Source organism: Mandrillus leucophaeus, unplaced genomic scaffold (genome assembly GCF_000951045.1).
Source record: "Mandrillus leucophaeus isolate KB7577 unplaced genomic scaffold, Mleu.le_1.0 Scaffold69, whole genome shotgun sequence".
Classification (NCBI taxonomy): domain Eukaryota; kingdom Metazoa; phylum Chordata; class Mammalia; order Primates; family Cercopithecidae; genus Mandrillus; species Mandrillus leucophaeus.
In genome coordinates, this window is record NW_012107474.1 from 1,094,887 (window position 1) to 1,121,376 (window position 26,490).

At 50.6% G+C, this 26,490-nt stretch overlaps 3 protein-coding genes across 6 annotated transcripts in view; all 3 read left to right on the top strand.

Moving 5' to 3' along the window:
• The window catches only part of TSPEAR (thrombospondin-type laminin G domain and EAR repeats), a 216,983-nt gene that overhangs the window by 142,229 nt on the left and 48,264 nt on the right, over positions 1-26,490 (top strand). Inside the window, exon 2 of the mRNA XM_012002511.1 lies at positions 3,465-3,685. Coding sequence (XP_011857901.1) covers positions 3,465-3,685 — 221 coding nt within the window. The remainder of the gene's footprint in view (positions 1-3,464; positions 3,686-26,490) is intronic.
• Positions 5,964-14,645, top strand: LOC105555517 (keratin-associated protein 10-3-like). 4 transcript variants are annotated; one of them, XM_012002487.1, is made up of 3 exons: positions 5,964-6,724; positions 14,105-14,133; positions 14,239-14,645. In XM_012002487.1, the coding sequence occupies exons 1-3, from the start codon at positions 5,964-5,966 to the stop codon at positions 14,643-14,645; spliced, it is 1,197 nt and encodes a 398-aa protein (XP_011857877.1). The 4 variants fall into 4 exon arrangements, with proteins under 4 accessions (XP_011857877.1, XP_011857876.1, XP_011857878.1 ...); XM_012002486.1 differs by lacking the exon at positions 14,105-14,133 and having other exon boundaries at positions 5,964-6,762; XM_012002488.1 differs by lacking the exons at positions 14,105-14,133; positions 14,239-14,645 and having other exon boundaries at positions 5,964-6,425; positions 6,579-7,153.
• On the top strand, positions 25,163-25,870 carry LOC105555516 (keratin-associated protein 10-3). Its single transcript, XM_012002485.1, has 2 exons — positions 25,163-25,543; positions 25,640-25,870. Exons 1-2 carry the CDS (start codon positions 25,208-25,210, stop codon positions 25,868-25,870), a joined length of 567 nt encoding a protein of 188 aa, XP_011857875.1. The 5' UTR covers positions 25,163-25,207.

Consider the following 26,490-nt stretch of genomic DNA (forward strand, 5'->3'; position numbering starts at 1 on the left):
CCAGCACTTTGGGAGGCCAAGGCAGGGGGATCACTTGAGGCCAGGAGTTTGAGATCAGCCTGGGCAACATAGCCAGGCCCCATCTCTACAATGTATTGTCTTTTTTACATGTTGCTGGATTTTATTTGCTAACATTTTATTGGGGATTTTTGTGTCTACATTTATGGGGGTGGTTGGTCTCTAGTTTTCTCTTATTGCAATGCCTTTGCCTGGTTTGGTAACACTGCCTTCATGAAAAGAGTTGGTGAGTGTTTTTCCTCTTCTATCTTCTGAAAGAGATGATGTAGAATTGACATTTTTTCTTCTTTAAAGGACTGGTAATATTTTCCAGGAAATTGTAGTTTTTCTGTGTTGGAAGGTGTCCTTTATTAGATACTGGACCTCCGAGTTCTTTTCTTCTTTAATGAGTTCTGGTATTTGCACCTATCAAGGAATTGGTCCACATTATCTGAGGTTTTGAAGAGATACACATGGTATTGTTTATGGAGTTCCCTTATCAGCCTTTTAATTGCCAACAATTGTTTAGCAATATCCCCTTTTATTTTCCATATTGTTTATCAATTTGATTGATCTCAAAGAACCAGCTTAGGTTTAATCAATTTCCTCTATTTTCCTTTTGTTTTCAGTTGCACGGACTCCTGCCCCATCCTCCCTTTGCTTGCCGTGCGTTCCATTTCCTCGACTTTCTCTAGTTTCTCAAGGCAAAGCTCCTATGTTGGATTCAATACCTTCCTTCTTTTCAAAGCAGCATTCGGCCCCCTCCTTCTGCATCCTCGATGGCTGTACCCGGCCTGTGCCTGAGGCTGCGAATGAGCTAATCTCTGCAGTCCCTTCTGAAATTCCATAATTCCTGGCTTCTGGACCCATGTCTCACAGATGACAGAGCCAAGGAGGATGCCCCACAAGGTGGCTGTGAGGGCGGGGTCAACCTCTAGAATCCTCCACCCAGCACTGCTGAGGCTATGTCGGGGACTCATCTGCCCTTGGGTTTCCACTCCCAGGAGGCTGAGAGGCACACAAGAAAACTGACTGGACTGCAAGCGTGGGGTCCGGAGCCGGGGAGAGGCTGTTTTAATTAAACAGTGGAGGGAGAGGCTCTTGCTGGGATGGGCAGGATTCTGCTTCCTGATTGCCAAAGCCCAGTAAGCGATGGGCTGACTGTCTATCCCGGGGCTCAGCAGGGCAGAGGCTCATCCTGAGTGCTGGGCAGGATGGACTGACTGTCTGTCCTGGGGCTCAGCAGGGCAGAGGCTCATCCTGAGTGTGGGGCAGGATGGGCTGACTGTCTATCCCGGGGCTCAGCAGGGCAGAGGCTCATCCCGAGTGCTGGGCAGGATGGGCTGACTGTCTATCCCGGGGCTCAGCAGAGCGGAGGCTCATCCTGAGTGCTGGGCAGGATGGGCTGACTGTCTATCCCGGGGCTCAGCAGGGCAGAGGCTCATCCTGAGTGCTAGGCAGGACACCTTCTGGATGGTGGCCCCCATGTTTCCTCAATGAGGAGGTGGCCCCTGGTTGTGCTCCAGCTAAACCCCCGGGGGTGAGCCCAGCACCAGGCAGTGCTGTGTAGCAGGGTCTCTCTGAGACTGGGGGGAGGGGGCGGTAGGGTGCATGGGGTTTAGTTAGAGACCCAGTCTCTCCAGGGGACCCAGGACACAACGCCACAGAATGTGGAGTCTCATCCCCCACCCCAGCCAGCCTGAGGCTTGGGCCAACATCAGAGCCCTGAGGCTCAGAATCCCTCCACACCAAGATGCCAGAATCCTCCCAGAGTCAGCCTGGGACCCCCCCAGACACACACAGCGGCCTCCCTCGGGGGTGGTCCCTGTACAAAGACCTCTCTACACACAGTGTCCACTGTTGCTGTCCCCCGTCGTGGCGTGGTTTATAGCACAGGGTCTTTCCAAGAAGCGGCAAAGCCTCCTCACATGCTACCTTTTGTGTTTAATTGCATAAATAGTAACAATAATAATACATTCTCCTGTCCTAAAGCAGGCCACCCTCTCTTCACAGTGCTCCCCCCATCTGCGTGTCCCCACACTCTCCGGTGCTGTGGGTCACACACCCCCACCACAGGACCCTCTGCGTCCTTTCCATCCTTGGCCCATGGTGTGTCCTGTCACATCTTCCCACTCCCGGCCAGGATGCTCACGGCCGCTTTGCCCGCTGTTCCTGCACTGCACGTCTGGGTCACATCCGGTTTTTCTCACAAAGAAGTGCCCTTCACGCCCTGTGTGCGGACGGCGATGCTTTTCTAGGGTATGCCCTTCTGCAGACCTGCTCCGTCCCGTGCTCACACTCTCAGGAGGACGTAGAGGACCCGAGTGTCACTGCAGCTGTGGCACTGTGAGCACATGGTGGTGCCAGGAAGGGCTGCCTTCTGCTGGCCTGGACTGGAATCCTGCTCTCCGGCTGCTCACTGGGACCCCGCCACACGCAGGCAGGTGCAGGAGGGAGGCCTCTGCTTGAGATCTTTGACCAAAGCCCTTCCAGGACCTTCACAGGAAAGCCATGACATTCCCTGCACAATGCCAGCCAGGACGGGCACATGGGGGAAGATGAACCTAGAGGGCTGAGTGCCAGAGTGGACTGACCCGACACCCCCATGCCAGGCTGAGGCAGAAGGCCCCCCAGCAAGACTGACAGACCAAGGGAGACAGCTCTGGGAACACCTGCTTCATTCAGCCACGCCCTGGCATTTACCCAGGCTGGGGCCAGCTGCAGTGGCCGGGTCGAGGAGGGTCCAGGCATCAGCCTCAGGCTCTGCTCCCAGCCACTCAGCCTGGGCCAGGGATCTGGTCTGCAGGTATCTGCTAGCCCCGAATGCCCTCGGCGCTCCCCATTTTCCTCCCTGTCACCCGGCCTCAGAGGAGGCCAGGCCAGCCCATCAATTATGTTCCCACCAACTTTGAACTGTGAATCCGAGGTTCCCCAGGAGCTTATCCGCTCCCCCCGGCATGCCCAGAGGGGGATGAGGGGAAGGCACCGCCAGCTCCACGGCAGCTCCAGTCTCCCATAGCGCCCGAGGGCAGCACAGGGAACCAAGGGAGGCCAGCAGACAGGAGCCTGGGCCTGCCTGGTCTCATTCGCAGCCGCTTCCTGTGTTTCCTTTGGGGTCCCCATGGCTGCGGTGGGGCCATGCGTTCCTTCCTTGGTCCTGCACAGCTCACCTTTCACAGGGCCTGGCTGCCGACTTGAAAACAGCAGCCATGGGTGGAATGTCACCTGCAGCTCAGAGGCAGCCGTGCAAGATCCCCCAGGAGCAGGAGGAGGAGTGGGGGAGGCCACACGGGCACACCTCATGTGCCTCTGTTTCCTCGCCACTGAAACAGAGATAACCACGGTTCACAGCTCACAGGGGCTGCAGCGCTGTGTAAAGAACCTGCCACGCTGATACATGGTGGCTGTCATGGTATCCACTTTTGGGGGTGTCCTGGCCTAATCTACCTGTGATTTCTTTGCCACAGACCTGCGCCCCCTGGACATCCTGGCGGAGGTGGTCCCTTCTGATGGCGCCACAAGCGGGATCAGGATAGTTCAGGTTCACGGTGCACGGGGACTGCAGCTCTCAGCAGCCGCCCCCCACGTCATGAGCTTCCCCGCATCCAGGATTTTCTCCCAGTGTGACCTCTTCCCTGAAGAATTTTCCATCGTTGTAACCTTGAGAGTTCCCCATCTTCCACCCAAGGTCAGTGGCACTTTCTGCGCTTCGTGTTAGAATAGCGGGATTTTCCCTTGTGAGGTTCCCAGTTGCAACGCGTGCACAGGTTGAGGGGCGGCATTTGTCAAGGACTCTCTGGGTTTCTCTGGGATCAAGAGTGGCTTGCCTTGCTAGGTAATGAGGTCCCTGTCACTGGCAGTATGTGAGAGTCTGTGTGACCATTTGCTAGGGGGTTGCACAGCCAGTTCCTGCAATTGAGGGTCTAGTGCTCAGAGTTTTTATGTTGACATCCTTTAGCAGGAAGCGCTAACAATAAAATCACATCTAAAAAGGTACACTTTGTAGACCCATTCATCGAAGACTTGAAGTGCTATCAATCCCAAATCTAACAGGTAAGCCCCATTCCATCCTCTGCCTACTAGTTTGGAAGGTGAAGACAGTAATGTTTGTCACTGTCCCCTCCCCATGGTTTCGGGGACAGTGCACATCATATCTGTGCTGCAGGTCCTTCTGAAGTAAATAAAAATGAATTTGCATTTCCAATTCAGCATCATTGATTAAAAAAGGAAGAGCCCTTCTTCCGGCAGTGGCTGCTCTGGCCGTGTGATATTCCATCGAGTGTGACTCCGTGCTGGTCTCTGCATACGCACCCATCCTCTCTCCTCTTCCTTCTAACCTGCTGTAAACCCCAACCACTGAGTTCTCAGTGTCAATATTTTCCAGTTCCCTAACTTCCATTTTTTTATATAACTTCCAATGTTTAGGTTAAAGTCTTCATCTTCTCAGCTATTTCTTGAGCGTGGCTCCAATGTTCATTATGTGGACAACTCCAATATGTGGACCACCTAAAAGACTGGTTCTGTTTTCTGCTTTATCTTTCTACTTTGTGTCACGCACCATACTTTTAAAATTTTATTTATTTATTTTGAGACTGAGTCTTGCTCTGTAACCCAGGCTGGAGTTCAGTGGCACAATCATGGCTCACTGCAGCTACCTCAAGCTACCTTCCCACCTCAGCCTCCAAACAGCTGGAACCACAGGTGCATGCCACCACTCCTGGTGAATTAAAAAAAAAAAAATTGTGTAGAGATGGGATCTCACTATATTGCCCAGGTTGGTCTCGATCCTCCTGCCTCAGTCCCCCAAAGTGCTGGGATTAGAGGTGTGATCCCCCGTGCCCAGCCATGCCTCGGACTTTTTAACAGCTCTGTTGAGATGTAATTCGCGTGCCCTACAATTCACCCATTTAAAGTGTATAATTTGATGGGTTTTGGTAGATTCACAGATATGTACGAGCAATTTTAGGACACTTTCCTCACTTCAGAGGAGGCCCGTACGTTAAATATCACCCTGGACCCTGCATCAGCCCAGCGCTAAGCACGGACTACGCTCCTTTCTGTCTCTAGGGATTTGCCTCTCCTGCGTGTTCCTTGTAAAGGGAATCGTAGGGTGTATTTCTTTTGTGGCTGGCTTCCTTTGCTTAGAATGTCTTCAAGGTTTATCCATGCTGCGGCTTGTGTCAGCACTTCGTTCCTTCTTACGGTCCAATAATACTCCATGGTATGGGCCTGCCACAGTGAGATTATCCTTTTCTCAGCTGGTGGACGTGTGGATTGCTTCCACCATTTGGCTGTTAAGAATAACGTTACTACAGGCATTCATGCATTCCTGTGTGCACTTTTGTGTGGACGTATGTTTTCATTTCTCGTGTGGATGCACTTAGGAGCGGACGCCTGCATCCTGTGGTTAACTTTTCGAGGAACTACCAGCCCGCTTACCAAGCTTGCTGGCAGCATTTTACATTCCTGCCAGCAGCGTGCAGTGGTTGTGATTTCTCCACAGTCTTTACTCTCCTCAAGGCCCAGAAACTGAGGTTCTCCTAACCTCATCCCTCCTTAGGTGCAGAAGTGTTTTATAAGTGCAAACTCCTTCTGGGATGGAGCAGAGGGCTGTCAGTTCCAGAATATCGCCTCATGGCCACTGTCCCTGCTTCTGGAGTGTGCTTTGATGCAATCAATATATTTCTACTGATTTATTTATGGACAAACCCACATTAGGGAAGACCCAACTCCAGTCAGGAGTCTCACAAACCAGAGCATCCACAAACAATGAAGCAACACTACTAACACAACAGTGCCTACAACAACAAGGAAAAGGAAGGCTTCTCGAAGCCAGCCAGGGGCAGCACAATCAACACAGAGGGGTATAAAGGTTCCAACCACACAGAACACCTGGCACGACCACTCACTCACTCACTCACTCACTCACTCACATCTCCCCCAGCTCACCTCCTCCGCACCCCAGCATGGCCACATCCACCATGTCCGTCTGCTCCAGCACTTGCTCTGACTCCTGGCAGGTGGACGACTGCCCAGAGACCTGCTGTGAGCCCCCCTGCTGCGCCCCCAGCTGCTGCGCCCCGGCCCCCTGCCTGACCCTGGTCTGTACCCCAGTGAGCTGTGTGTCCAGCCCCTGCTGCCAGGCGGCCTGTGAGCCCAGCCCCTGCCAATCAGGCTGCACCAGCTCCTGCACGCCCTCGTGCTGCCAGCAGTCTAGCTGCCAGCCAGCTTGCTGCACCTCCTCCCCCTGCCAGCAGTCCTGCTGCGTGCCCATCTGCTGCAAGCCTGTCTGCTGTGTGCCCGTCTGCTGCAAGCCTGTGTGCTGTGTGCCTACCTGCTCTGAGGATTCCTCTTCATGCTGCCAGCAGTCTAGCTGCCAGCCAGCTTGCTGCACCTCCTCCCCGTGTCAGCAGTCCTGCTGTGTGCCCGTCTGCTGCAAGCCTGTCTGCTGCAAGTCTGTCTGCTGTGTGCCCGTCTGCTCTGGGGGTTCTACTTCATGCTGCCAGCAGTCTAGCTGCCAGCCAGCTTGCTGTACCTCCTCTCCGTGTCAGCAGTCCTCCTGTGTGCCTGTCTGCTGCAAGCCTGTCTGCTGCAAGTCCGTCTGCTGTGTGCCCGTCTGCTCTGGGGGTTCCACTTCATGCTGCCAGCAGTCTAGCTGCCAGCCGGCTTGCTGCACCACCTCCTGCTGCAGACCCTCCTCCTCTGTGTCCCTCCTCTGCCGCCCTGTGTGCAGGCCCGCCTGCTGCATGCCCATCTCCTCCTGCTGTGCCCCCACCTCCTCCTGCCAGACCAGTTGCTGCCGCCCGGCCTCCTGCGTGTCCCTCCTCTGCCGCCCCATGTGCTCCCGCCTCTCTTCCGCGTGCTGCGGCCTCTCCTCAGGCCAGAAGTCCAGCTGCTGACGGGCAGGTCCTGTTTCTCCAGAGTTGTCCCAGGGCCATCTCTGACTTCCGAAAATCCTTGCAGCCCTGAGCCCTGAGTCTCCTCTGCCCAGAGCCACTGCACCTCCAGCCGGTAACGCTGAGCCTTCATGCTGAGTTCCCTCCAGGCATGCATCTCTCCCACACCCTCATCTCCATCCTGGCCAGCCGGTGGTCGCTGCGTCCTGCCCCATGTGTGTGATCAGTCTGTCAACGAATAAAGTCACCACTGTGCCCTCTCAGAGGTCTTTTTTGCATGTCTGGCAGGCCCTGGGGGAAGAACTTCGATGTGCCGTGTGGGGTAGGAGCTTCGGGCCTCTGGCCTTGAGCTGCATCCAGGCTGACAGCACCGGGGGCAGAGGCAGTCCTGACTTCCCGCTGTGTGGGGTCTGCTGCTGTGGGGTCCCCTGCCAGCCTCAGCATCTCCAGGCCCCAGGGATGCCCTTCTCTATGAATGCCCCGCACCCACCAGGCCTGGCCTCTCCCTGGGCTCCTCCCTCTCTCTCCTTTCTCTGCCTGTCTGACCCCCCACTCACCATCTTCTCACCAGCCCTCTCTTATTAAATGAAATAAATACTTCTCATTCCTGGAAGATATTTTAGAGCTGATGCTTATTTCAAAGTATCTGTGTATGTTTGTTGGACAGTCTGTGTACGATCATCCCAATGCCTGAAGTCTCTGTGGGTCCATTTCAGCTTTCTGTCATTTCCGCCAGTTCTCACTCATGGTGTCTTGTTTCCTTGTGTGCTTTGCTGTTTGTGGCTGAGTAACCACCGTTGTGCTTGAAAAGTATTTGTGGGCATTTCTGAGGCCTCTAAGACAGGTGTGTTTGCTTTTGTCTTATATGAGGAACCCTCTGATTCCAGGATCACCTTCAACTAAATTCATGGCTTCGATTTGTGTGGGGCACCCAAAAGGTGCCAGTTCGGGCTGCAAAGCAGAATGAGGCCAGGCTTATTGGGGCAGGATGTTCTCCTCTGGGTGTGCTGAGTCCCCAGGCAGCCAGCAGCCTCCGGGATGGACATAAGCCCATGCTTACCTCTGACTCCCTCTTCTCTGAGGGTGCAGCCTGTGCAGTCTCTAGCTTCATGTAGGGATAGTCTCCTTTAGACCCCACCACGAGGGGGGCTCTTGGCTTTGATTTCTGTCCTCTTCATCCTGCAAAACCATTCAATCCTAAATTTAAAATTGGCAGACCAGCGAATGCCCTCCAGAACCAAGTGAATTCTGGGTGTTTCTAAATGCTATGGGTTAGAGCAAGAGTCGTTCACCTGGGGTCTGTGATCTTGGATGAGAAGAAAAAAAATGCATCTTTATTCTCCCAAACCTCTAACTGAAATGTAGTGTTTCAATCAATCATGAATGTAGATGACAAAACTTACAGCGGCACCTGCAGCTTTGTCACCAACAGGAATGAAATATGTGGCATCACATTACGCTGGCTGCAAATGCTCAAAACCTCATTCTGGCCACGGCTGTTTCATAATTACGGTAGTACAAGATGCACCTGCTGGGTTCCACCAGGCACGTTCCCTAGGGAAGCAGATGCTACGCATGCTGTATCGCCAGTTCGCTTTTCACAGCGTAACAGCTGCGTTCTCATGTAGTTGCTTTCCTTTTACTCATCTGAAAACCTCCAAAGCTTTCATGAACTGGCCGGGAAGGTCCCTGGCGCACAAAGGGCGAAGACCCCTCCCTTCGATTTGGGCCTGTAATCCCGTAATTCTTTGTTCCCTTTCCAGTTTCCTGCTGCGACTGGGAAGATTCTTCCTAGTGTTTTCAATTGTTTTCAGCAAGATGATGGGTCAAACAATCTCACCAACAGGTTTCCAGAACTGGAATCCCTGGAGAAACGTCTACTTTTTCTTTTTTTCTTTTCTCTTTGTTTGAGATGGAGTCTGGCTCTGTTGCCCAGACTGGAGTGCGGTGGTGCGATCTTGGCTCACTGCAACATCCACCTCCCGAGTTCAAGGGATTCTCCTGCCTGTCCTCCTGAGTAGCTGGGATTACAGGTGCCCGCCATGATGCCCAGTTAATTTTTTTTAATTTTTAGTAGAGACAGGGTTTCACCATCTTGGCCAGGCTGGTCTTGAACTCCTGACCTTGTGTTCCACCCGCCTCGGCATCCCCAAAGTGCTGAGATTACAGGCGTGAGCCACCGCACCCGGCTTTTTTTGTTTTGTTTTGTTTTTTGAGAGTGGGTATCACTCTGTCGCCAGGCTGGAGTGCAGTGGCGCGATCTCAGCTCAGTGCAACCTCTGCCTCCCGGGTTCAAGCTATTCTTCTGCCTCAGCCTCCTGAATAGCTGGGATTACAGGCATGCACCACCACGCCTGGCTAATATTTGTATTTTTAGTAGAGATGGGGTTTTACTACATTGGCCAGTCTGGTCTTGAACTCCTGACATCGCGATCTGCCTGCCTTGGCCTCCCAAAGTGCTGGGATTACAGGTGTGAGCCACCGTGCCCGACGCGACTTCTTAATTCTTAAGAATAACTGGAAATTTTCCGTAACCTTCCCCTGTTGTTGGTAATGATTCCTTAATTCTTGAGTTGGTCTTTTCCTTTGAACCGTTGTACCTATTAACTTGTCCCAGCAGTCATTTATTCCTTCGCAGTTTCCATGGCATGTCTGTGCAAATGCAATACAGAGTTAGAAGTCCCTGTCCGAGTGTCACAGGCTCCCAGGACGGAAGGACACAGGCCCCTTGTCACTGTCATTTTCCTTTGCAGGCTCCCAGCCCGACCACCAGGACAAGGGGAGCGGGCAGGGCAGGAAGGGCCGTCCCCAGCCCTCTCTGTGTCCCGGGTCTGATCAGCAGCCCAGAGCGAGGCTGCCCTGCCCTGAGCCCCACGACTGTGTATGTGCAGCCTCCGCCCTGCTTGTGAAGGGGGGTGGGATGTGTTTGTGTTGGGGAGTGGGGGACTCACCACACAAGGACTGGGAGGGGACTTCTCACGCTAGGGCTCCCAGATCCTGGTGCCCTTCACCACCCATCTCCCACAGCCCTTGACCAGCTGGCCTAGCCAAGTGCCCACGTCTCCCCACTGGGTGGGACTCTGTAAGGGAACGTGGTTTCTGCATCTTCAGGGAGTCCTGAGCCAGGCTGCCCTCCCTTTGGCTCATCCTGTGGGACGTGGGGGCCCTGCTAGTGTGGGAGTCCCCATTTCTAGGCTGTGTGGGTCACCCTGTGGAGAGGATGGGAGGGGCAGCTCTGTGTGGCCCCCGCAGCCCTCGGACCTGGGAAACGTCTCTTTTCCCTCCCGTTACTGTTTAATTGTGACATTAGTTACCTTATCTCGGTTTTTATTTTATAAACCATTTTGAGAAATGTTTTCATCTAATTGGAAACATCTGGTGAAATTTCCGCTCCTTTCGAACTGGCCGCTTCGCTCCTCATCCTCACATTTTCAGGGTCTTCTCTGCTTTGGAGGTTTTCCTCCTGTTTCAGCTGCTTTTCCATCTTTAGAATATCCACGACGGTTTGTGTTTTTTCTCTTCTACTTTTATTTGCTGTTGTGAAAAACATACATTCTGTTTTTAATTGTACTAATAAATAACTTTTAAGTTTACCTTTATGTTTATTTTTTAATTATTAAAGTGAGGAATGGAACTGCAATTTGAGAATTTCTATTTAAAACAGAATTAATCTTGCTCTTCTTAACATCAGCCCACGTGTCCACCCCCACCCGCCCCTTAGTCTTTCTTGTTTAATTGGAAGCAGCAGACAGTATATTCCGGTAGAAACAGAACCACACATGCAATCCTAAATATTATAACAGCCACACTTAAAGATGGCAAAAGGAACAGGTGAAATTAAATTAATAATAGATCTTATTGGACCTGGTACATCCAGAATGCTACCATTTCAACACGTGGCAGGAGCCACATTTCAAGCACTCAAGAGCCACATGTGGTTAGTGGCCTCTCACATTAGCATGCAGTAAAGTATTAGGGTCTTATCATTGCTATTCAACTAGGATGTTGAATATGCATCTGTTGTATGCATCTGTTATAACAGATGGGAAATTTGCATTTGCAGTTGTAACTGAGCACATTGGTTATCTGGACACAGGTCAGTGTCTTCCTGTCTTCGCATCTGGGCCAACCCTTTGGTACCCCAGCCTCTACAATCTGGAGCCCTTGTCTTAGATTCTTCTCTGCCATAGTCAGCCGAGGCTGCCATAACAAATTGCCGTGGACTGGAGGGTCTTGAGCAGCAGGCATTTCTTTCTCCCTGTTCTGGAGGCTGGAAGTCCAGGATCAGGCAGGGTCCCACATGGTGGGGTTCTGGAGAGGGCTCTCTTCCTGGTCTACAGACAGCCACCTTCTTGCTGTCTTCACATGGCCCAGATAATCTCTCCAGGGTTTCTTCTTTAAAGGGAACAAATCCCATTCTTGAGGGCTCCACCCTCCTGACCTAATTACCTCCCAAAGGCCCCGCATCTTAATACCCTCATATTGGAATTAGGGTCTCACCCTGTGAATTTTGGGAGGACACAAACATTCCATCCATAACAATCACTTTGCCATTTGTCATACTTCCTTAAGTATTTTTTCCGAGAGGGATACCTGGGTGGAGTACTTTCTAAGCTCTTGCTTTTGTGAAAATACGTCACTGTTATCTTTATTTGAGAAAGATGTAATAATTTGAATAAAGGAAAAGTAGAGCCTTAGTCCGCCAAAGATTCCCCTGGCAGCTCTGAGGATATTGCCATACCCTGGTTGGTGGGACAGGGGTCTGAGGTCAGCCTGATGCAGTTCATTTCCAGATCGTATATTACTCGTCCTGCCCGTGAGAGGCCTGTTCTTAGGTCTTCTACGTTGAAAAACTTGTCAATGCATGTCTAGGGTGGGCTCTGAAGGCCTGATTTTCTTGAAATTCATTAAGTTCTTCTACTCCAAATACACACACCTCTGTCCATTCAGCCCAGAATACCTGATCCTCAGTTATTTCTTTGATTATTACTTTGATCCAATTTGTTTTTTTCTCCCTAGCAATTGAATTTTCATGTTTGGTCTCAGCTAAATATACCCTCTGTTTGTTATCTTTTCTCTCATTATATTTGTGGGTTTTATCCTTTACCTCGGTGTTTGGAAGAACTCATGTTTGGACTCAAAATTGAATTGATTCTCTGGGGTATTAGTTTTGTTCTTCTGCTTCCGATGTGAATTTTTAATCCAGCTGTTTGGTATTCAATTTGGTATGGAAGACTTGCTGTCTTTCATCTTCAACATTTTTTTTTTTTTTTAGAATCAGAGACGCACTGGTTGAGAACATAGATCCTATGTACAGACCGGCTGGCTTCTAGTCCTGGTTCTGTTACTTTCTTCTGTGTGACTTTGAGCAGATTGCTCAACCTCTCTGCTGAGGCTTCCATGTCTGTCCATAGTAACTTTGACAAGGAGTTGCCAAAATTAAGTGAGTTAATAGATGCCAAGTGCTGGAATGCTGCCTGGCATAGCCACGTGCTTGTCAAATGCTCTCTGACCTCGCCAGCTTCATCATCAGTGCTACTAGGGGGTCGTTTTCTAAGATGGCTGAAGCTGTCACTACAGTCACATGCTAGACCTTGGGGTTCAGGTCTGTGGGACCCACCCCCTCATACTCCATTAGGGAACGCAGCTGCCTCAGCTTCCCTTCGGCTCTCGCCCTGCCTCCCGGTGCCGACTGCCCTGCGCCTTCAGATGCGAGGCTCTTGCCAGGAGCTGAGTCTTCACAGATGTCACCCCTGCGAGGTCGGAGGGGCTTGTCTGACACTCAGCCAGGGAGGGCGGAGTGACTGGCACGTGCTGCAGGCCCCAGGTTCAGATGGAATTTCCATCACAATGGCAAGGCAGGTGTGCAGGGAGGGGCTGTGGGGGCTGTGAGTTTATCCCACATCCGGCCAGTGCGCATGGCCAGTGACAGTCACAATGGCAGTGACTCAGATCTTTAGTGGACAATTGTGTCACCCGCAAACAACAGACATCCACACCTCATTTCTATTTCTCGGCTTGCTGCTTTGACGCCCTGCAGGACAACAGAGAAAGGTTCTGTGACCAGGGGCCTGCTCACCTCCTGCTACGCTACGACAGAAGAGCTGCCAGTGAGCCTCCCTAGTGCTGTAGGCTTTCTGGGCCACCACGAAAGCCCGGCCCAGGCTGCCATGGCCTCATCCCCAGTTGGAAGAGGCTGGAAGGACATTGGGAGATGGTGGTGGTTCCTGGTGAGAACCAGCTTCAGGCTGTGTGGGCCTCAGGCCCTGAGAGAGAGGAGCTTGCCTGTGACCGTCCCTGCCCCGGGGTCAGGGGCCGTCCTGCCCGATGACCTCCCAAGCACAGGCTGGCTTTGCCCACCCCAGGTGTCCTTCACTGTCCACGTGACCCTCATTCCACATCCTCCTCCCCAAGGCAGAGGCCCCTCCCCACCTCCAGGCCCTAATCTGCACCCGCCCTTCTTAGGACACCTGACCAGGGCTCCAGGGGACAGCAGTCCAGACCCAAAGGCCAATCCCCAAGTCTTGTCCTCCTAATGAGCTGACTGTGCAGAGGCCTTGCCGGAACGTTCCGTTTCCATCTCAGGGGAGGGGAGGTCCTCCCTGCCCTCCTGCCCTTGGCAGACATCAGGATCTCAGAGGATCCCAGAGCCCGCCAGGAAGCACTGTCCTCAAGCGCCTTTTCCCAACACAGGCACCTCTGTCCTGGCTCTCCCAGTCGCAGCCACACCAGCCCACCCCGTGAGGTCCCTGCAGACAGAGGCTGGGCATCCCCCGGGCCCCACGCCGGGCACAGTCACGGGACCTGCCAGGTGGAAGTCACCAGGTCAGCCCCAGAGAGGCCACACCCTCCCTCCTGGTGTTCCCAGGGACAGGCTCAGCCAGGGGTGCAGGCCCTGCCCAGGACCAGCCGAGTGTTAGGAGCAGAGTGAGGACAAGTTATGGCAAGGGAAGCAGAAATAATGAGGGTCCTCCCGGCTCCAAACACCAACACGGAAGGGGAGGGCGTTGCTGAGTCTCCTGCTAGGAAAACACAGGCCCTGGGCATATAAAAGCCCCAGCAGCCGACAGACTCAGACACACACTCACACACTCACTCACTCACACCTCCCCCAGCTCACCTCCTCCCCACCCCAGCATGGCCGCGTCCACCATGTCCATCTGCTCCAGCGCCTGCACCGACTCCTGGCAGGTGGACGACTGCCCAGAGAGCTGCTGTGAGCCCCCCTGCTGCGCCCCCAGCTGCTGCGCCCTGGCCCCATGCCTGACCCTGGTCTGCACCCCAGTGAGCTGTGTGTCCAGCCCCTGCTGCCAGGTGGTCTGTGAGGCCAGCCCCTGCCAATCAGGCTGCACCAGCTCCTGCACATCCTCATGCTGCCAGCAGTCCAGCTGCCAGCCGGCTTGCTGCACCTCCTCCCCCTGCCAGCAGGCCTGCTGTGTGCCTGTCTGCTGCAAGCCCGTCTTCTGCAAACCTGTCTGCTCTGGGGCTTCCTCTCCGTGCTGCCAGCAGTCTAGCTGCCAGCCAGCTTGCTGCACCTCCTCCTGCTGCAGACCCTCCTCCTCCGTGTCTCTCCTCTGCCGCCCCGTGTGCAGCTCCACCTGCTGCGTGCCCGTCCCCTCCTGCTGTGCCCTCACCTCCTCCTGCCAGCCCAGCTGCTGCCGCCCGGCCTCCTGCGTGTCCTTCCTCTGCCGCCCCGCGTGCTCCCGCCCGGCCTGCTGCAGTCTCTCCTCAGGCCAGAAGTCCAGCTGCTGATGGCCATGTCCTCCAGGGCCAGCCAGGGGAACTCCCTGCCAGTCCTTGGATCTCCCAGCCCACCCAGCCCCAACACAGCCCAACCACAGAGAAGCAGCAGCCCCACCCACAGCCGTCCAGCCCAGGGGTGGGGTCTGAGATGGTCACTGGCTCCTCCCAGACCTCCCCCAGGGTGGGCGAGCCCTGGCTGCTCCTTGTGGCGCCTCCTGGCTGCAGACCACGACCCTCTGCTGGTTGGGTACGGGCCTTCCTGACCCGGGTCTCGCACCCAGGAGTGTCACCCTCTGCCTCTGGGCACCAATAAAGCCTCTGCAGCCCCAGCTGACTCTGTGCTGACTCTTCACACCCAGGGCGGGATGGGGCAGAGTGGGGCCTGGCCTGGCTCTGGGGGGCTGGGCCCTGTGGATCTCTTTACATCCCCAGCTGGGGGGCCGTGGGGGGCTCTTGTGTGACACCTGGAAGTTCCTGTCCACCTTGTGGCATGTTCTGCTGTCCAGCTCCCCTCCAGGTCCTGTGGGGCCCAAAAGCTTTGCTCACTGACTGAGTCCCACGGACACCACATGGCTCGGGCCAACGCTCCACTCACCGTGGGTAGAAGCAGCTCCTTCCCATGGCAGGGGTTGGGGCTGTCCCAGCGGGTGGCAGGCCCCAGCTGTGCTGGGAGGTGGGACATGGGGGCAGACTTGGGCTCCAGCTGTCCCTGTGCTCAGGGAGTTCCACTCAGGGACAGCTTGGGCATCCTGGCCTCCTGCGCACTCACAGACGCTCAGGGACGCCCTCTGTTCCTGCGCCAGGCTTGTAGCTGGGATGCAGAGCAGAGAACAGGGACGTGGCCTCCAGAGCTCCCTGTGCTGGGCTGGGTGGGCGGAGGGCCGGTGGGAACAGGAAGGCCCCAATGGCAGAGGAAGCCCGGGACAGCGTGGGGACACATGCAGACCAGAGGTCGAGAGAAACACAGGGACACACAGGTCCAGATGTAGCCAGATGTGGTTTCAAACAGGATTGAGCCAATCTGAGAACAGACTCCTAGAAACGCAACTGTAGGCAAGGGACGCTGACAAGGCGACGGTCATCACGTTGTCCACAAGAGGCCCCGAGTCTTCACTTCTTAACAGCTACACGATCACAATACCGGGCCACACATTGTTCTTTTTTTGCCAGGTTGATTAACAAAAATATTTTCTCATGGTTTTCTTCAGCAAGGAGTGCATCGTTCCAAAATGTGGACACGCCACACTTGATGTCTGCAACGCCAGGTGGATGGCCCTGAACGTGTCTCCAGTTGTTAATTATTACAAACGATGCCTCTGGTGAGATATGGCAAGGTTTCTCTTCAAACAGCCTGATCAATCCTTTATTGTTTAATTCCCAGTACCCCTCCCTGTCTCTTTCTTCTTCTTTCCTTCTTTCTGCTTTTCCTGCATGCCCAGGCATGCCACAGCACCAGTGGCTGTATCAGCACCAGCTCACATTCCTTTCCTTATTTGAGAAAAGACTGACTCCCTAGCTCACCGCAGACGACCCCTTCCCCTAAACGTTTAGCCAATCGGGTTCAGCTTAGATTGCACAGTCTGACCCTGGCCAGTTAAAAAAGGGCACAGGGGCAGGATTTGCATCAAAAATAAAAACTTTCACTCTCCTTTGTTCTGTGTGCTCTCGTGGCAACCGGCCATATGAGAGGCACTTCTCTGTGCAAAGAGAATTTTGCTTTGCTAAAAAATCCTTTGTCTAAGGGCTAGTTTTCCTTACGACTCTGGTTCTATTTCTAACACCTCTGTGGGTGTTTCTACCAGATACCTTTCCACACTCAGGTACATTTTTGCTTAAATTCCTAGAAGTGGCATTGCTAGCACCGAGTGTTCATGGATTTCGAATTCATAGAGATACTGAGAAATGCCCTCAGAGATGGTCCCTAATTGTGCCCGCGAATACCGATGTCAGAGGAAATGGCGCAGCGGGGAACTGTGAGGGCCTGTCCCTCCAGGGAACATCAGAAAGTGGCAAAACCCAAACAAACCAACCCGCTGTCCCTGGCCAGCGTTCCCTGGCTGTGCAGTTGTATTTCTAGGAGTCTACCCTCGGATTTGTTCATCCTGTTTGAAACTGTGTCTGGCTCCATCTGCACACGTGTTCGCGTGTTCACGTATTCTCCCACCCTCTGGTTTGGACGTGGTCCCACACTGTCCTAGGCTTCCTCCACCATCGCTTCCCCAAGACCTTCCCGTCCCCACCTGCCGTCCACCCACCCACCCCAGCAGAGGGGGCTGGAGTTCAATTTTATCTGAACTCTGGAAAATATTTGAAGGTTTGCAGCAGGCAAGGGAACATATAACCAAGAAAAAGCAACAGAATCAAATAGGAGAACCTTGTGGATTTTAACTTCCCCTTGCCCCATCCCCCATCCCCAGCTGGGTGACAGTCAGGAGGACAGCAGCCGGAGTTCCTGGTGTGGGGTGCTGCTGCCAGGGAAGCACAGGGGACCTTGTTTGCAAGGCAGTGAGGTTGTCCGTTTCCACCCGTCTGGTGGCTCCCTGAAGGACTAACACACAGGGCTTGCCTTATTTCACCAACTCAGACTCAAGGCAGAGAGCAGCTACACCAAGGCTTTGTCAGAACGTTAAACAGTCACTGCCACCTGGGGCCAAAGATATCAGCCAGAAAACACTGGGCACACCTGAAAAGCCTGGGAGGAAAAGCTGGGAGATGGCATGCTTTGAGGAATAAGGGAGTTGGGAGATCCCACTTATTCTTGGGAGTCCAGAAGGCCCCCACACATGCCCATGACGGGGCACAGCCTCAGAAAAGACCTGAGAAGCTCTCAGTGCTCACCTCTGGCTGAACTTCAGGCTCTGAGCAAGCAGGAAGTGAAGGTGCAAGCAGGAAGTGAAGGTGCAAGCAGGAAGTGAAGGGGAAGGCAGAGTCGCAAACTCCCCAGCTGAGTGCTGAGGGTGTGGACCAATGTACAGAGCCTAGCTACAAGCCCTGGAGAAAAACATTTTTTTGATTCCAGGGGTTTAAGGAACTCTCTGTCAAATTACTGTCTCAGCACTAAGCTAATAGAACAGTGAGCACACATGACGAAGAAACTATTTTTTTAAGGTGACATAAACAAGCAAAAATAACCACAATCCACAACAATCAGCAACAGCAAATTGCACAGAGGGGGAGAACCTGATACCCAGAAATATCCCATTGTAATAGTCACTGTCCAGTTTTCACCAGACAGAGCAGGAAGAAATATGAGCTACTCGTGGGGGGAAAACAATTAATAGAAAATCTTCCTGAGGAAGACCAGAATTGGACTCACTAGATAAAGTCTTTCAATCAACTCTCTTAAACTGTTCGAAAAACTAAATAAAATCACAGACAAAGAATTAAGATAAACCAGGAGAATGATGCCTCACCAAATAGACAATATCAATAAAGAGATAGGAACTTTAAAAAGAAACCAAACAAAAATTCTGGAATTGAAAAGTACAACAACTGAAATAAATAATTCATGATAGGGTGTCAACAGCAGATTTTATCAGGTGGAAGAATTAATGAACATAAAGACAGATGAATTAACATACTCTAGTCTGGGGAGTAGATGAGACAAAGGGGAGTAGATGTGAGAATGGAGAAAAATGAACAAATCTTAGAAGACCTGTGGGACACTATCAAGCATCCCAACACGCTTAACTGGATTTCCAGATGGAGGGGAGACGGGGGAACAGAAAAAATAATTGAAGAAATAATGGCCAAAACTTCCCAAATTGAGAAAACACATCAATCTACACGGTCAAGCCACTCAGTGAACCCCAAGTAGAATAAACTCAAAGAGAGTCACACAAAAACACAGTGTAATCAAATTCTCAAAAGTCAAAACAGAATCTAGAAAGCAGCTGCACAGAAGACTAACAGCGGATTTCTCATCAGAAACCATGGAGGCCACAGGCATTGGGATGACATATTTCACGTGCTGGCTTGGGGTACAGGGGCGGGGGAAACCAACAACCAAAAAGACATCAGCATCTGACAAAATTATCCTTCAAAAAATGAAAGAGGGGTCAGGTGTGGTGACTTATGCCTGAAATCCAAGCACTTTGGGAGGCCGAGGCAGGTGGATCACGAGGTCAGGAGATCAAGGCCATCCTGGCTAAAACTAATATAGTGAAACCCTGTCTCTACTAAAGATACAAAAAACTAGCCGGGCATGGTGGTGGGAGCCTGTAGTCCCAGCTACACTGGAGGCTGAGGCAGGAGAATGGTGGGAACCCAGGAGGCAGAGCTTGCAGTGAGCAGAGATCTCGCCACTGCACTCCAGCCTGGGCAACAGAGCGAGACTCCATCTCAAAAAAGAAAAAGAAAAAGAAAAAAGAAAGAGAAAGTGGTTCATTTCAAGGTAAATAAAACCTGAAAGAGCTCATTGCCAATAGACTTGCCTTACAAGAAATGCTAATTCAGGCTGAAATACAAGGGCACTAGACAGTAACCTGGAGCCATATGAAGGAAAGGTAGCCATGTTGGTGGTTTGTGTGTTTTTAAGAATTTTTCCATTACATATTGGTTATCTAATTTGTTGGTGTACAAATTTTCATAGTATTCCTTATAATCCTTTTTATTAATGTAAGGTCAGTAGTGATATTCCCATTTTCATTTATGATTTTAATTATTTGAATCTGTCATCTTTTAACCTAGATAAAGATTTGTCTAGATAAAGATCTAGACAGATAAAGATTTGTCAAATCTGTTACTCTTCTCAAAGAACCAACTTTGGGGTTTATTGATTCTATTGATTTTTTACTTTCTAGTCCATTTTTCTGTGTTCTAGTCTTTATTTTCTACCTTCTGCTAAATTTGGATTCAATTTGCTCTTCTTTTTCTGGTTCCTTAAGGTATCACGTTAGATTAATGATTTGAGATCTTTCTATTTTTTAAAAATGTAAGCATTCAGTTATCAATTTCCCTCTATATACTGCTTTCACTGCATGTCATAAGTTTTGGTTTGCTGTGTTTTCTTTTTTATTCATCTCAAAGTATTTTCTACCTTTGAGTTTTTCCTTTGACTCATTGGTTGTTTGACAGTGTGTAATTTAATATACAAATATTTGTGAATTCCAGTTTTTCTTCTGTTATTTTCTAGTTTCTTTCCATTATAATCAGAGAAGATAGTTTGTATGAGTTTGATCATTTTAAATTATTAAGACTAGTTTTGTGGCCTAAGGTACAGTCTAACTTGGCAACTGCTCCATGTGAACTTAAGAAGAGTGTGTTGTCTGCTGTTGCGGGGTTGGGTGTTTCTGCATCTATGTTAGACCTGTTTAGGGAGTTCTTCAAGTCCTCTATTTCTTTACTGAATGTCAATTTAATTCCATTTTTTTTTTAATTACAGAGAATGACTCATTGATGTCTCTAACTCTTTTTGTAGAACTAGAACTGTCTGTTTCTTTCTTCATGTCTGTCCATTTTTGTTTCACATACTTTGGTGATCTGATATTAGATATGTATATATTTACAATTGGTATATCTTCCTGATGGATTCACTTTCATCAACGCATAATGTCCTGTGGGCCCAGCCCCTACTGATGAGTCTGCTCCAGCTTCTGCATGACAGTGGCTTCCTCATTAGCCTCCTTTCCTGGCCATTCTCCTGGCCTGTGGCTGGCCCCTCCCCAGCCAGGCCATCATGTCCCCAGGTAACATCCATGTGGCTCCCTGGGCAGCACACAGCATGCCTCAGTTGCTCTCACTAGAAGACAATACTTCAGGTCCCACTTCCTAAGGTCTGGAAAATTATGATGGCCTAATGAAATAAGCTGAGAAATTTAAGCCTAGCATTATTTCTCTCCCAATTATTTGACAGCATTCTGTGGTGAAAGTCTTTGGGCCCATAGTTTGCTTTGTAGAATGGCTTTTAATCGTAGATTCATTTAATCAATATGATATATTTGGGATTTTTCCTTTTGTTGGATTCTGTGTCTTGACAAATAGACAGTTGTGTCTCCACCAACACCATCAATATACAGAGGCCTCTCATCATCCCATAAATTTCCCTCTTGCCCCTTTGTAGTCATTCCACATCCCCACCCTAACCCCGAACAGGCACTGATTTTTTGGGTCTTATTATTATTACTATTGCCATAATATCACATCTATGAATTCCCATGGTGTTTAGTATTTTGCCATATAATATATGACTTAAATAGACCCTTCACTAAAGAACAGATACGGATGGCAAATAAACACATAAAAACATGCTCCATATCATGAATCATCAGGACAACGTGAACTTAAACCCCAGTGACTCTCTCTATACAGCTGTGTTGACTAAAGTAACAACACATCTGCTGTGCAGGACTGGCAAGAATGTGGGGCTTTGCTGATACATTTGAGCTTAAACCTCCCATCTCACTTTGGTTTTTGCTTATGCAAGGAATCTACTCCCTTTTATCTCCTTGCTTTACTGCTTTTGGATTGAGTGTTTTAAGTTTTGTTTTATTCCTTCATTGTATTGGTTCCTAGTGCTACCATAGCTAATTACACCAAAGGAGTGACTGAAAACAATGGGAAATTATTCTCTCACAGTTCTGAGGGCCAGGCACCCGAAACGAAGCACACAGCATTCCTCAGTTGGGCAGGGCCAGGCTTTCTCTGAGGTCCAAGGGAGAATCTGTCCCTGCCACTTCTAACTTCTGGTGGCACCCAGCAAATCTTGGTGTCCCTTGGCCTCTATCTTCACTCTGATCTTCACCTCTGTTGTCATATCATCTTCTTCCCTTTGTGTGTACGTCTGGACTTCCTTCTCCTTTCTCTGGTAAAGACACTAGACATTGGATTTAAGGTTCACTATGATCCCATATGACTTAACTAATTACATCTGCAAATACCTTATTTCCATATAAGGTCATATTGTGCAGTTCTGGGTGGAGATGACTTTTGGGGAGGCATGAGTCAACCGAGTACATGCATCTCCTTCCTAGTGAGTTGTATATTCCTCTATCATTATAGTGGAGATTATAACATAAATCCATGACTTTTTAAAGTCTAATGTAAATTAGACCTTATATTATTTTTCAGATGGTGCACTGTGCTTAAGCCACTTGAACTCCATGTAGCCCCCTGAATTTTGTGTTCTTGCTATGTATTTTATTTCTATGAATATTTTACAACGTATAAGACATTTTATACAGTGAACATTCACTTAGATTTTCCCCATGTGTTCTTCTTTTGCTACATTTCATTTCCTTATCAACTTCTTGCTTTCATCTGTGATTGTTTTTGTTCTGCCTAATGCTCTCATTAGTATTTTCTGTAGCGCAGATCCTGCTGGTGACACATCCTCTCAGTGTCCAGAGAATGTCTTTATTCTGTTCTCATTTGGGGGAATCTTCTTCCCAGGTATAGAATTCTAGCTTTGTGCTTCTCTTCTTTCAGACAGTAAATATATCATTCCATTGTCCTCTACCTTCCATCATTTCACTAAGAAGTCATCTGTTAATGTTATTGTTGCTTCTTTGAAGGTAATATGTCTTGTTTTCCTCTGGCTGTTTTTAAATTTTTCTCAGTCTTTGGATTTCAACCCCAATGTGCCCAGGTGTAGTTTGCTTTGTATTCACTTGCTAAAGATTCTTGGTTTGGGAGGTTCCTTTTTTCTTTTTGTTTTTTCTTTTCTTTTCTTTCTTTCTTTTTTTTTTTCTTTTTCAACAGGTCTCCTTCTGTTGCCCAGGTTAGAGTGCAGCAGTGCAATCTTGGCTCACTGCAGCCTCTACCTCCCAGGCTCAAGTGATCCTCCTCCTTAGCCTCTTGAGTAGCTGGGACTACAGATGTACCTCCAAGCTGGGCCAATTTTTTATATTTTTTGTAGAGTTGTTGTTGTTGTTGTTGTTGTTTTTGAGACAGAGTCTTGCTCTGCAGTGGTGTGATCTTGGCTCACTGCACACTCTGCCTCCCACATTCACACCATTCTCCTCCTCAGCCTTCCGAGTTGCTGGGACTACAGGCACCTGCCACCATGCCTAGCTTTTTTTTTTTTTTTTTTTTTTGTATTTTTAGTAGAGATGGTGTTTCACCATGTTAGCCAGGATGGTCTTTGTCTCCTGACCTTGTGATCCGCCCACCTCTGCCTCCCAAAGTGCTGGGATTACAGGTGTGAGTCACAGCACCCGACCAAGATTGGATTTTGCTATGTTGTCCTGGCTAGTCTTCAACTCCTGAGCTCAAGCAATTTGCCCACCTTGGCCTCCCAAAGTGCTGGTATTACAGGTGTGAGCCATCACACCTGGCCTAAAGATTCTTAAATGTTTTTTGCATCTACACATTTCATCAGGTTAAAGTTCTTGTCCATTATATCTTCAAATATTTTACTACCCCTATTTTACTCCTCTCCTTGTAGGATTCAATCATTTTTCCCATAGATTTTCACAAAATACAGGCATATTTATTGCTCCACTTTCTTTATTTCCCTCTTTTCTTTCCCATCTCAGTATTCAGGCTTGAAATTTCCTCATCTCCCTTCCTTTACTAATCTTCTCTTTGGTTTTGTCTATAGGTTGTAAAGCTAAGCTACTTAGTTCTTAATTTCAGCTATTGTGTTCTTCGTTTCCAGAATTTCTGTTTGATTCCATTTAATAAATCCAGTTTGACAATGAAATTCTCCATTTGTTCTCTTTTTTCTTGAGCAAAGTTGATCAGCATTACTTTAAATTCCAGTTTCACAATTCTAATATGTAGATCTCCTGCACATCTGTTTCTCTTGTTTGTTTTTTCCTCTTGGTCTTTTGGTCCGTTGGTCTTGTCTTCCAGTATCCCTAGTAATTTTTTGACTGAATGAAGGACTTTATGAAAATTTATAAGATTATTTGAGCTTCTGTTGATGCTGCTGTCTCCAGAAGAGACCACTTTTGTTTCCGGGAGGCAGTTAGGCTACAGGCAGATCATATGAGTTCAATACGAGCTGATTTAAAGACAGGCTTCATTCTTCTTTCTGGTTTTTCCTTCCTCCTAGGGGTAGCCCTTCACTTATATTCAGCATTTCCAACTGAAAGCCTAGGTTTTTTTATTTTTTATTTTTTTACTAGACTCCCTCCACCTTGTCAGGTCCTGAACTCTGTTTTCTTCTAATTCCGTGAGACTACTAAAAGCTCTGCTCAGCTGATCAGCCTCTCGGCCTTTTGGCTGTGGTCTGTGAATTGGTAAATGCCTCAATAAGAAAATCCACAAGGAATATTGGAGTCACTTCTGTGCACTTTCTCTCTAATGGGGATTCACTCAAGTCTCAGCTGTCTTGATACTTCCCGGCCCTTACGAACAGAGATTTTGTTTGTAAACCAGATTTCCTCATTTTTCTCAGCTAGATGCCAGTTTGATGTAAGCCAGTTCCCCATACAGGAAAGAACTTGACAGAGCATTTTATACAGCATAAGAAAAAGGTGGCACAATGGAATCGTTTTCAGAGCTCAGAATTATTCTTCAATAATTTCTCTAAAAAAGTATAACTTGAGCCCATTTTTATAAAGGCTCTTCCTTGGGCCAGGCACTATTTTAGGCCTTTGAGGACTGAGTGGTGAACAAGACAAACACACTTCCTGCCCACATGCAGCTTACGTTTGAGGAACGGAAGCTGAGGACAGCAAGGACAATGAGCAGGAACGGGGAAGACATGTGGTGCAGAAACACTGATGATGGCCAGGCACAGGGCTCACGCCTGCAACCCCAGCACTTTGGCCAAGGCAGGAGGATCACTTGAGACCCCATCTGTACAAAAAAAAAAATGCACAAATAAGAAATATTGATCATGGGACTTGAGTTATCTATGATTGAAGCACATCATAAAGCTATGACCTTTAAAAGCAGAACCAAATCCATGGGCCAATCCAAAACGTTTCTTTCCTGTCCGAAACCCAGTCCTATCCCCAGCATTCCCACACACACGTCTGAGGGGTCCTCGGGGAAGGCCGTGGGGAGGGGCGTGGCCTCTCCTTCCTTGCTCCTCTTCTCCCTGTTTTGGGCTCTATCTCCTCCAGTGATGGGGACGGGGGAAGGAATGTGCAGGGCCACCACTGCGGGGCTCACTGGCCCCTGCTGCACTTTCTCGCCGGCTGCTCCAGTGATCCTGTGCTTCTACTGGCTGCTTCTGCCTCTTCAGTGAGGACCTGCTTTAGGGAGGAGATGCCCCCATAATCATGAGTGGGACAGCTCTTGCCTTGGCATGCCACACTTTGCATAAGGGTGAAGGGCCACCCCTGCCTTTACAGCCCCCTTCTTACAACCTGGGCAGCACTGGAGGGGTGCAGACCAGGCCCACCTCCACTCTTGCCCCCAGGGATCCACATGGGACAGGCTACAGCCCAGACATGACAGGAGATTTATGAGCTGGGCCACATCACAGGCAAAAAAACATCTCTAGTCACGACACAAGCTGCCTCTCAGCAACCAGGAAGGAGAGGCTGTGGGCCCTGGAACAACAAGGCCAGGAGGGGTATAAAAGCCGGAGAGCCCCACGAAGCTCACACACTCACACACTCACTCACTCCCACACTCATTCCCTCACACCTCCTCCAGCTCACCTCCCCAACCCCAGCATGGCCGCATCTACCATGTCCGTCTGCTCCAGCACTTACTCTGACTCCTGGCAGGTGGACGACTGCCCAGAGAGCTGCTGTGAGCCCCCCTGCTGTGCCCCCAGCTGCTGTGCCCCGGCCCCATGCCTGACCTTGGTCTGCACCCCAGTGAGCTGTGTGTCCAGCCCCTGCTGCCAGGCGGCCTGTGAGCCCAGCCCCTGCCAATCAGGCTGCACCAGCTCCTGCACACCCTCATGCTGCCAGCAGTCCAGCTGCCAGCCGGCTTGCTGCACCTCCTCCCCCTGCCAGCAGGCCTGCTGCGTGCCCGTCTGCTGCAAGCCTGTGTGCTGCAAGCCTGTGTGCTGTGTGCCCACCTGCTCTGAGTCTTCCTCTTCATGCTGCCAACAGTCTAGCTGCCAGCCAGCTTGCTGCACCTCCTTGCCCTGCCAGCAGGCCTGCTGTGTGCCTGTCTGCTGCAAGCCCGTCTGCTGTGTGCCTGTCTGCTCTGGGGCTTCCTCTCTGTGCTGCCAGCAGTCTAGCTGCCAGCCGGCTTGCTGCACTACCTCCTGCTGCAGACCCTCCTCCTCTGTGTCCCTCCTCTGCCGCCCCGTTTGCAGGTCCACCTGCTGCGTGCCCATCTCCTCCTGCTGTAACCCCGCCTCCTCCTGCCAGCCCAGCTGCTGAAGCCCGGCCTCCTGTGTGTCCCTCCTCTGCCGCCCCACGTGCTCCCGCCCGGCCTGCTGAGCCCTCTGCTCAGGCCAGGAGTCCAGCTGCTGATGTGCACACCCGCCCTGGGCCAGCTGGGCTCAATTCCTGACCTGGTTTAGGTGGTTGCCCCCACCTAGGATGGGTCCCTGTGTCTCCCCTGTGCTGAGGTGACCTCCCCCTCCTTGCTCCCAGGAGCCCCCATTCTCGCAGCTCCCCACCTCTTGCCTCCCAGCAGGTGCCCAGCTGCCTGCTGGGTCCCCTGTCCTCCCTCCCAGCTTTTCTGCCCTGGGTCACTTGGCCTCGACTTGAACCTGTCAGCACCTCCTCCTGCTCCCCAATAAACTCTCCTTGGTCACCTGATTCTCTTTTCCTGTTGTGCTCCTGGGGGCACACACGGTTTTGAGCTGACATTGGTCTCCTCCAGCCATGACTGTTTCTAGGAGTGAGTGACTTAACCTAGAAGTCACAGGGGACAGTGGCCTAACTCCTTCAGGGAGGTCACCAGGTGGGACTCCCAGCCACTCCCAGGAAGGCTCAGTCCTGGCTCAGCCTCCATGCCCGGGTCTTCCTGAGCCTGGTCATTCACTCTGGTGCCC

Excerpts from the sequence above, each read along its gene's own strand:
- LOC105555517 (XM_012002486.1), top strand. The coding sequence starts at position 5,964 with ATGGCCACATCCACCATGTCCGTCTGCTCCAGCACTTGCTCTGACTCC. Across the intron at positions 6,763-14,238 it reads CATGCCCATCTCCTCCTGCT|GCTGCACCAGCTCCTGCACA; the intron begins GTGCCCCCACCT and ends CCTGCCAATCAG.
- LOC105555516 (XM_012002485.1), top strand. The coding sequence starts at position 25,208 with ATGGCCGCATCTACCATGTCCGTCTGCTCCAGCACTTACTCTGACTCC. Across the intron at positions 25,544-25,639 it reads AGCCTGTGTGCTGCAAGCCT|GCCTGCTGTGTGCCTGTCTG; the intron begins GTGTGCTGTGTG and ends CCCTGCCAGCAG.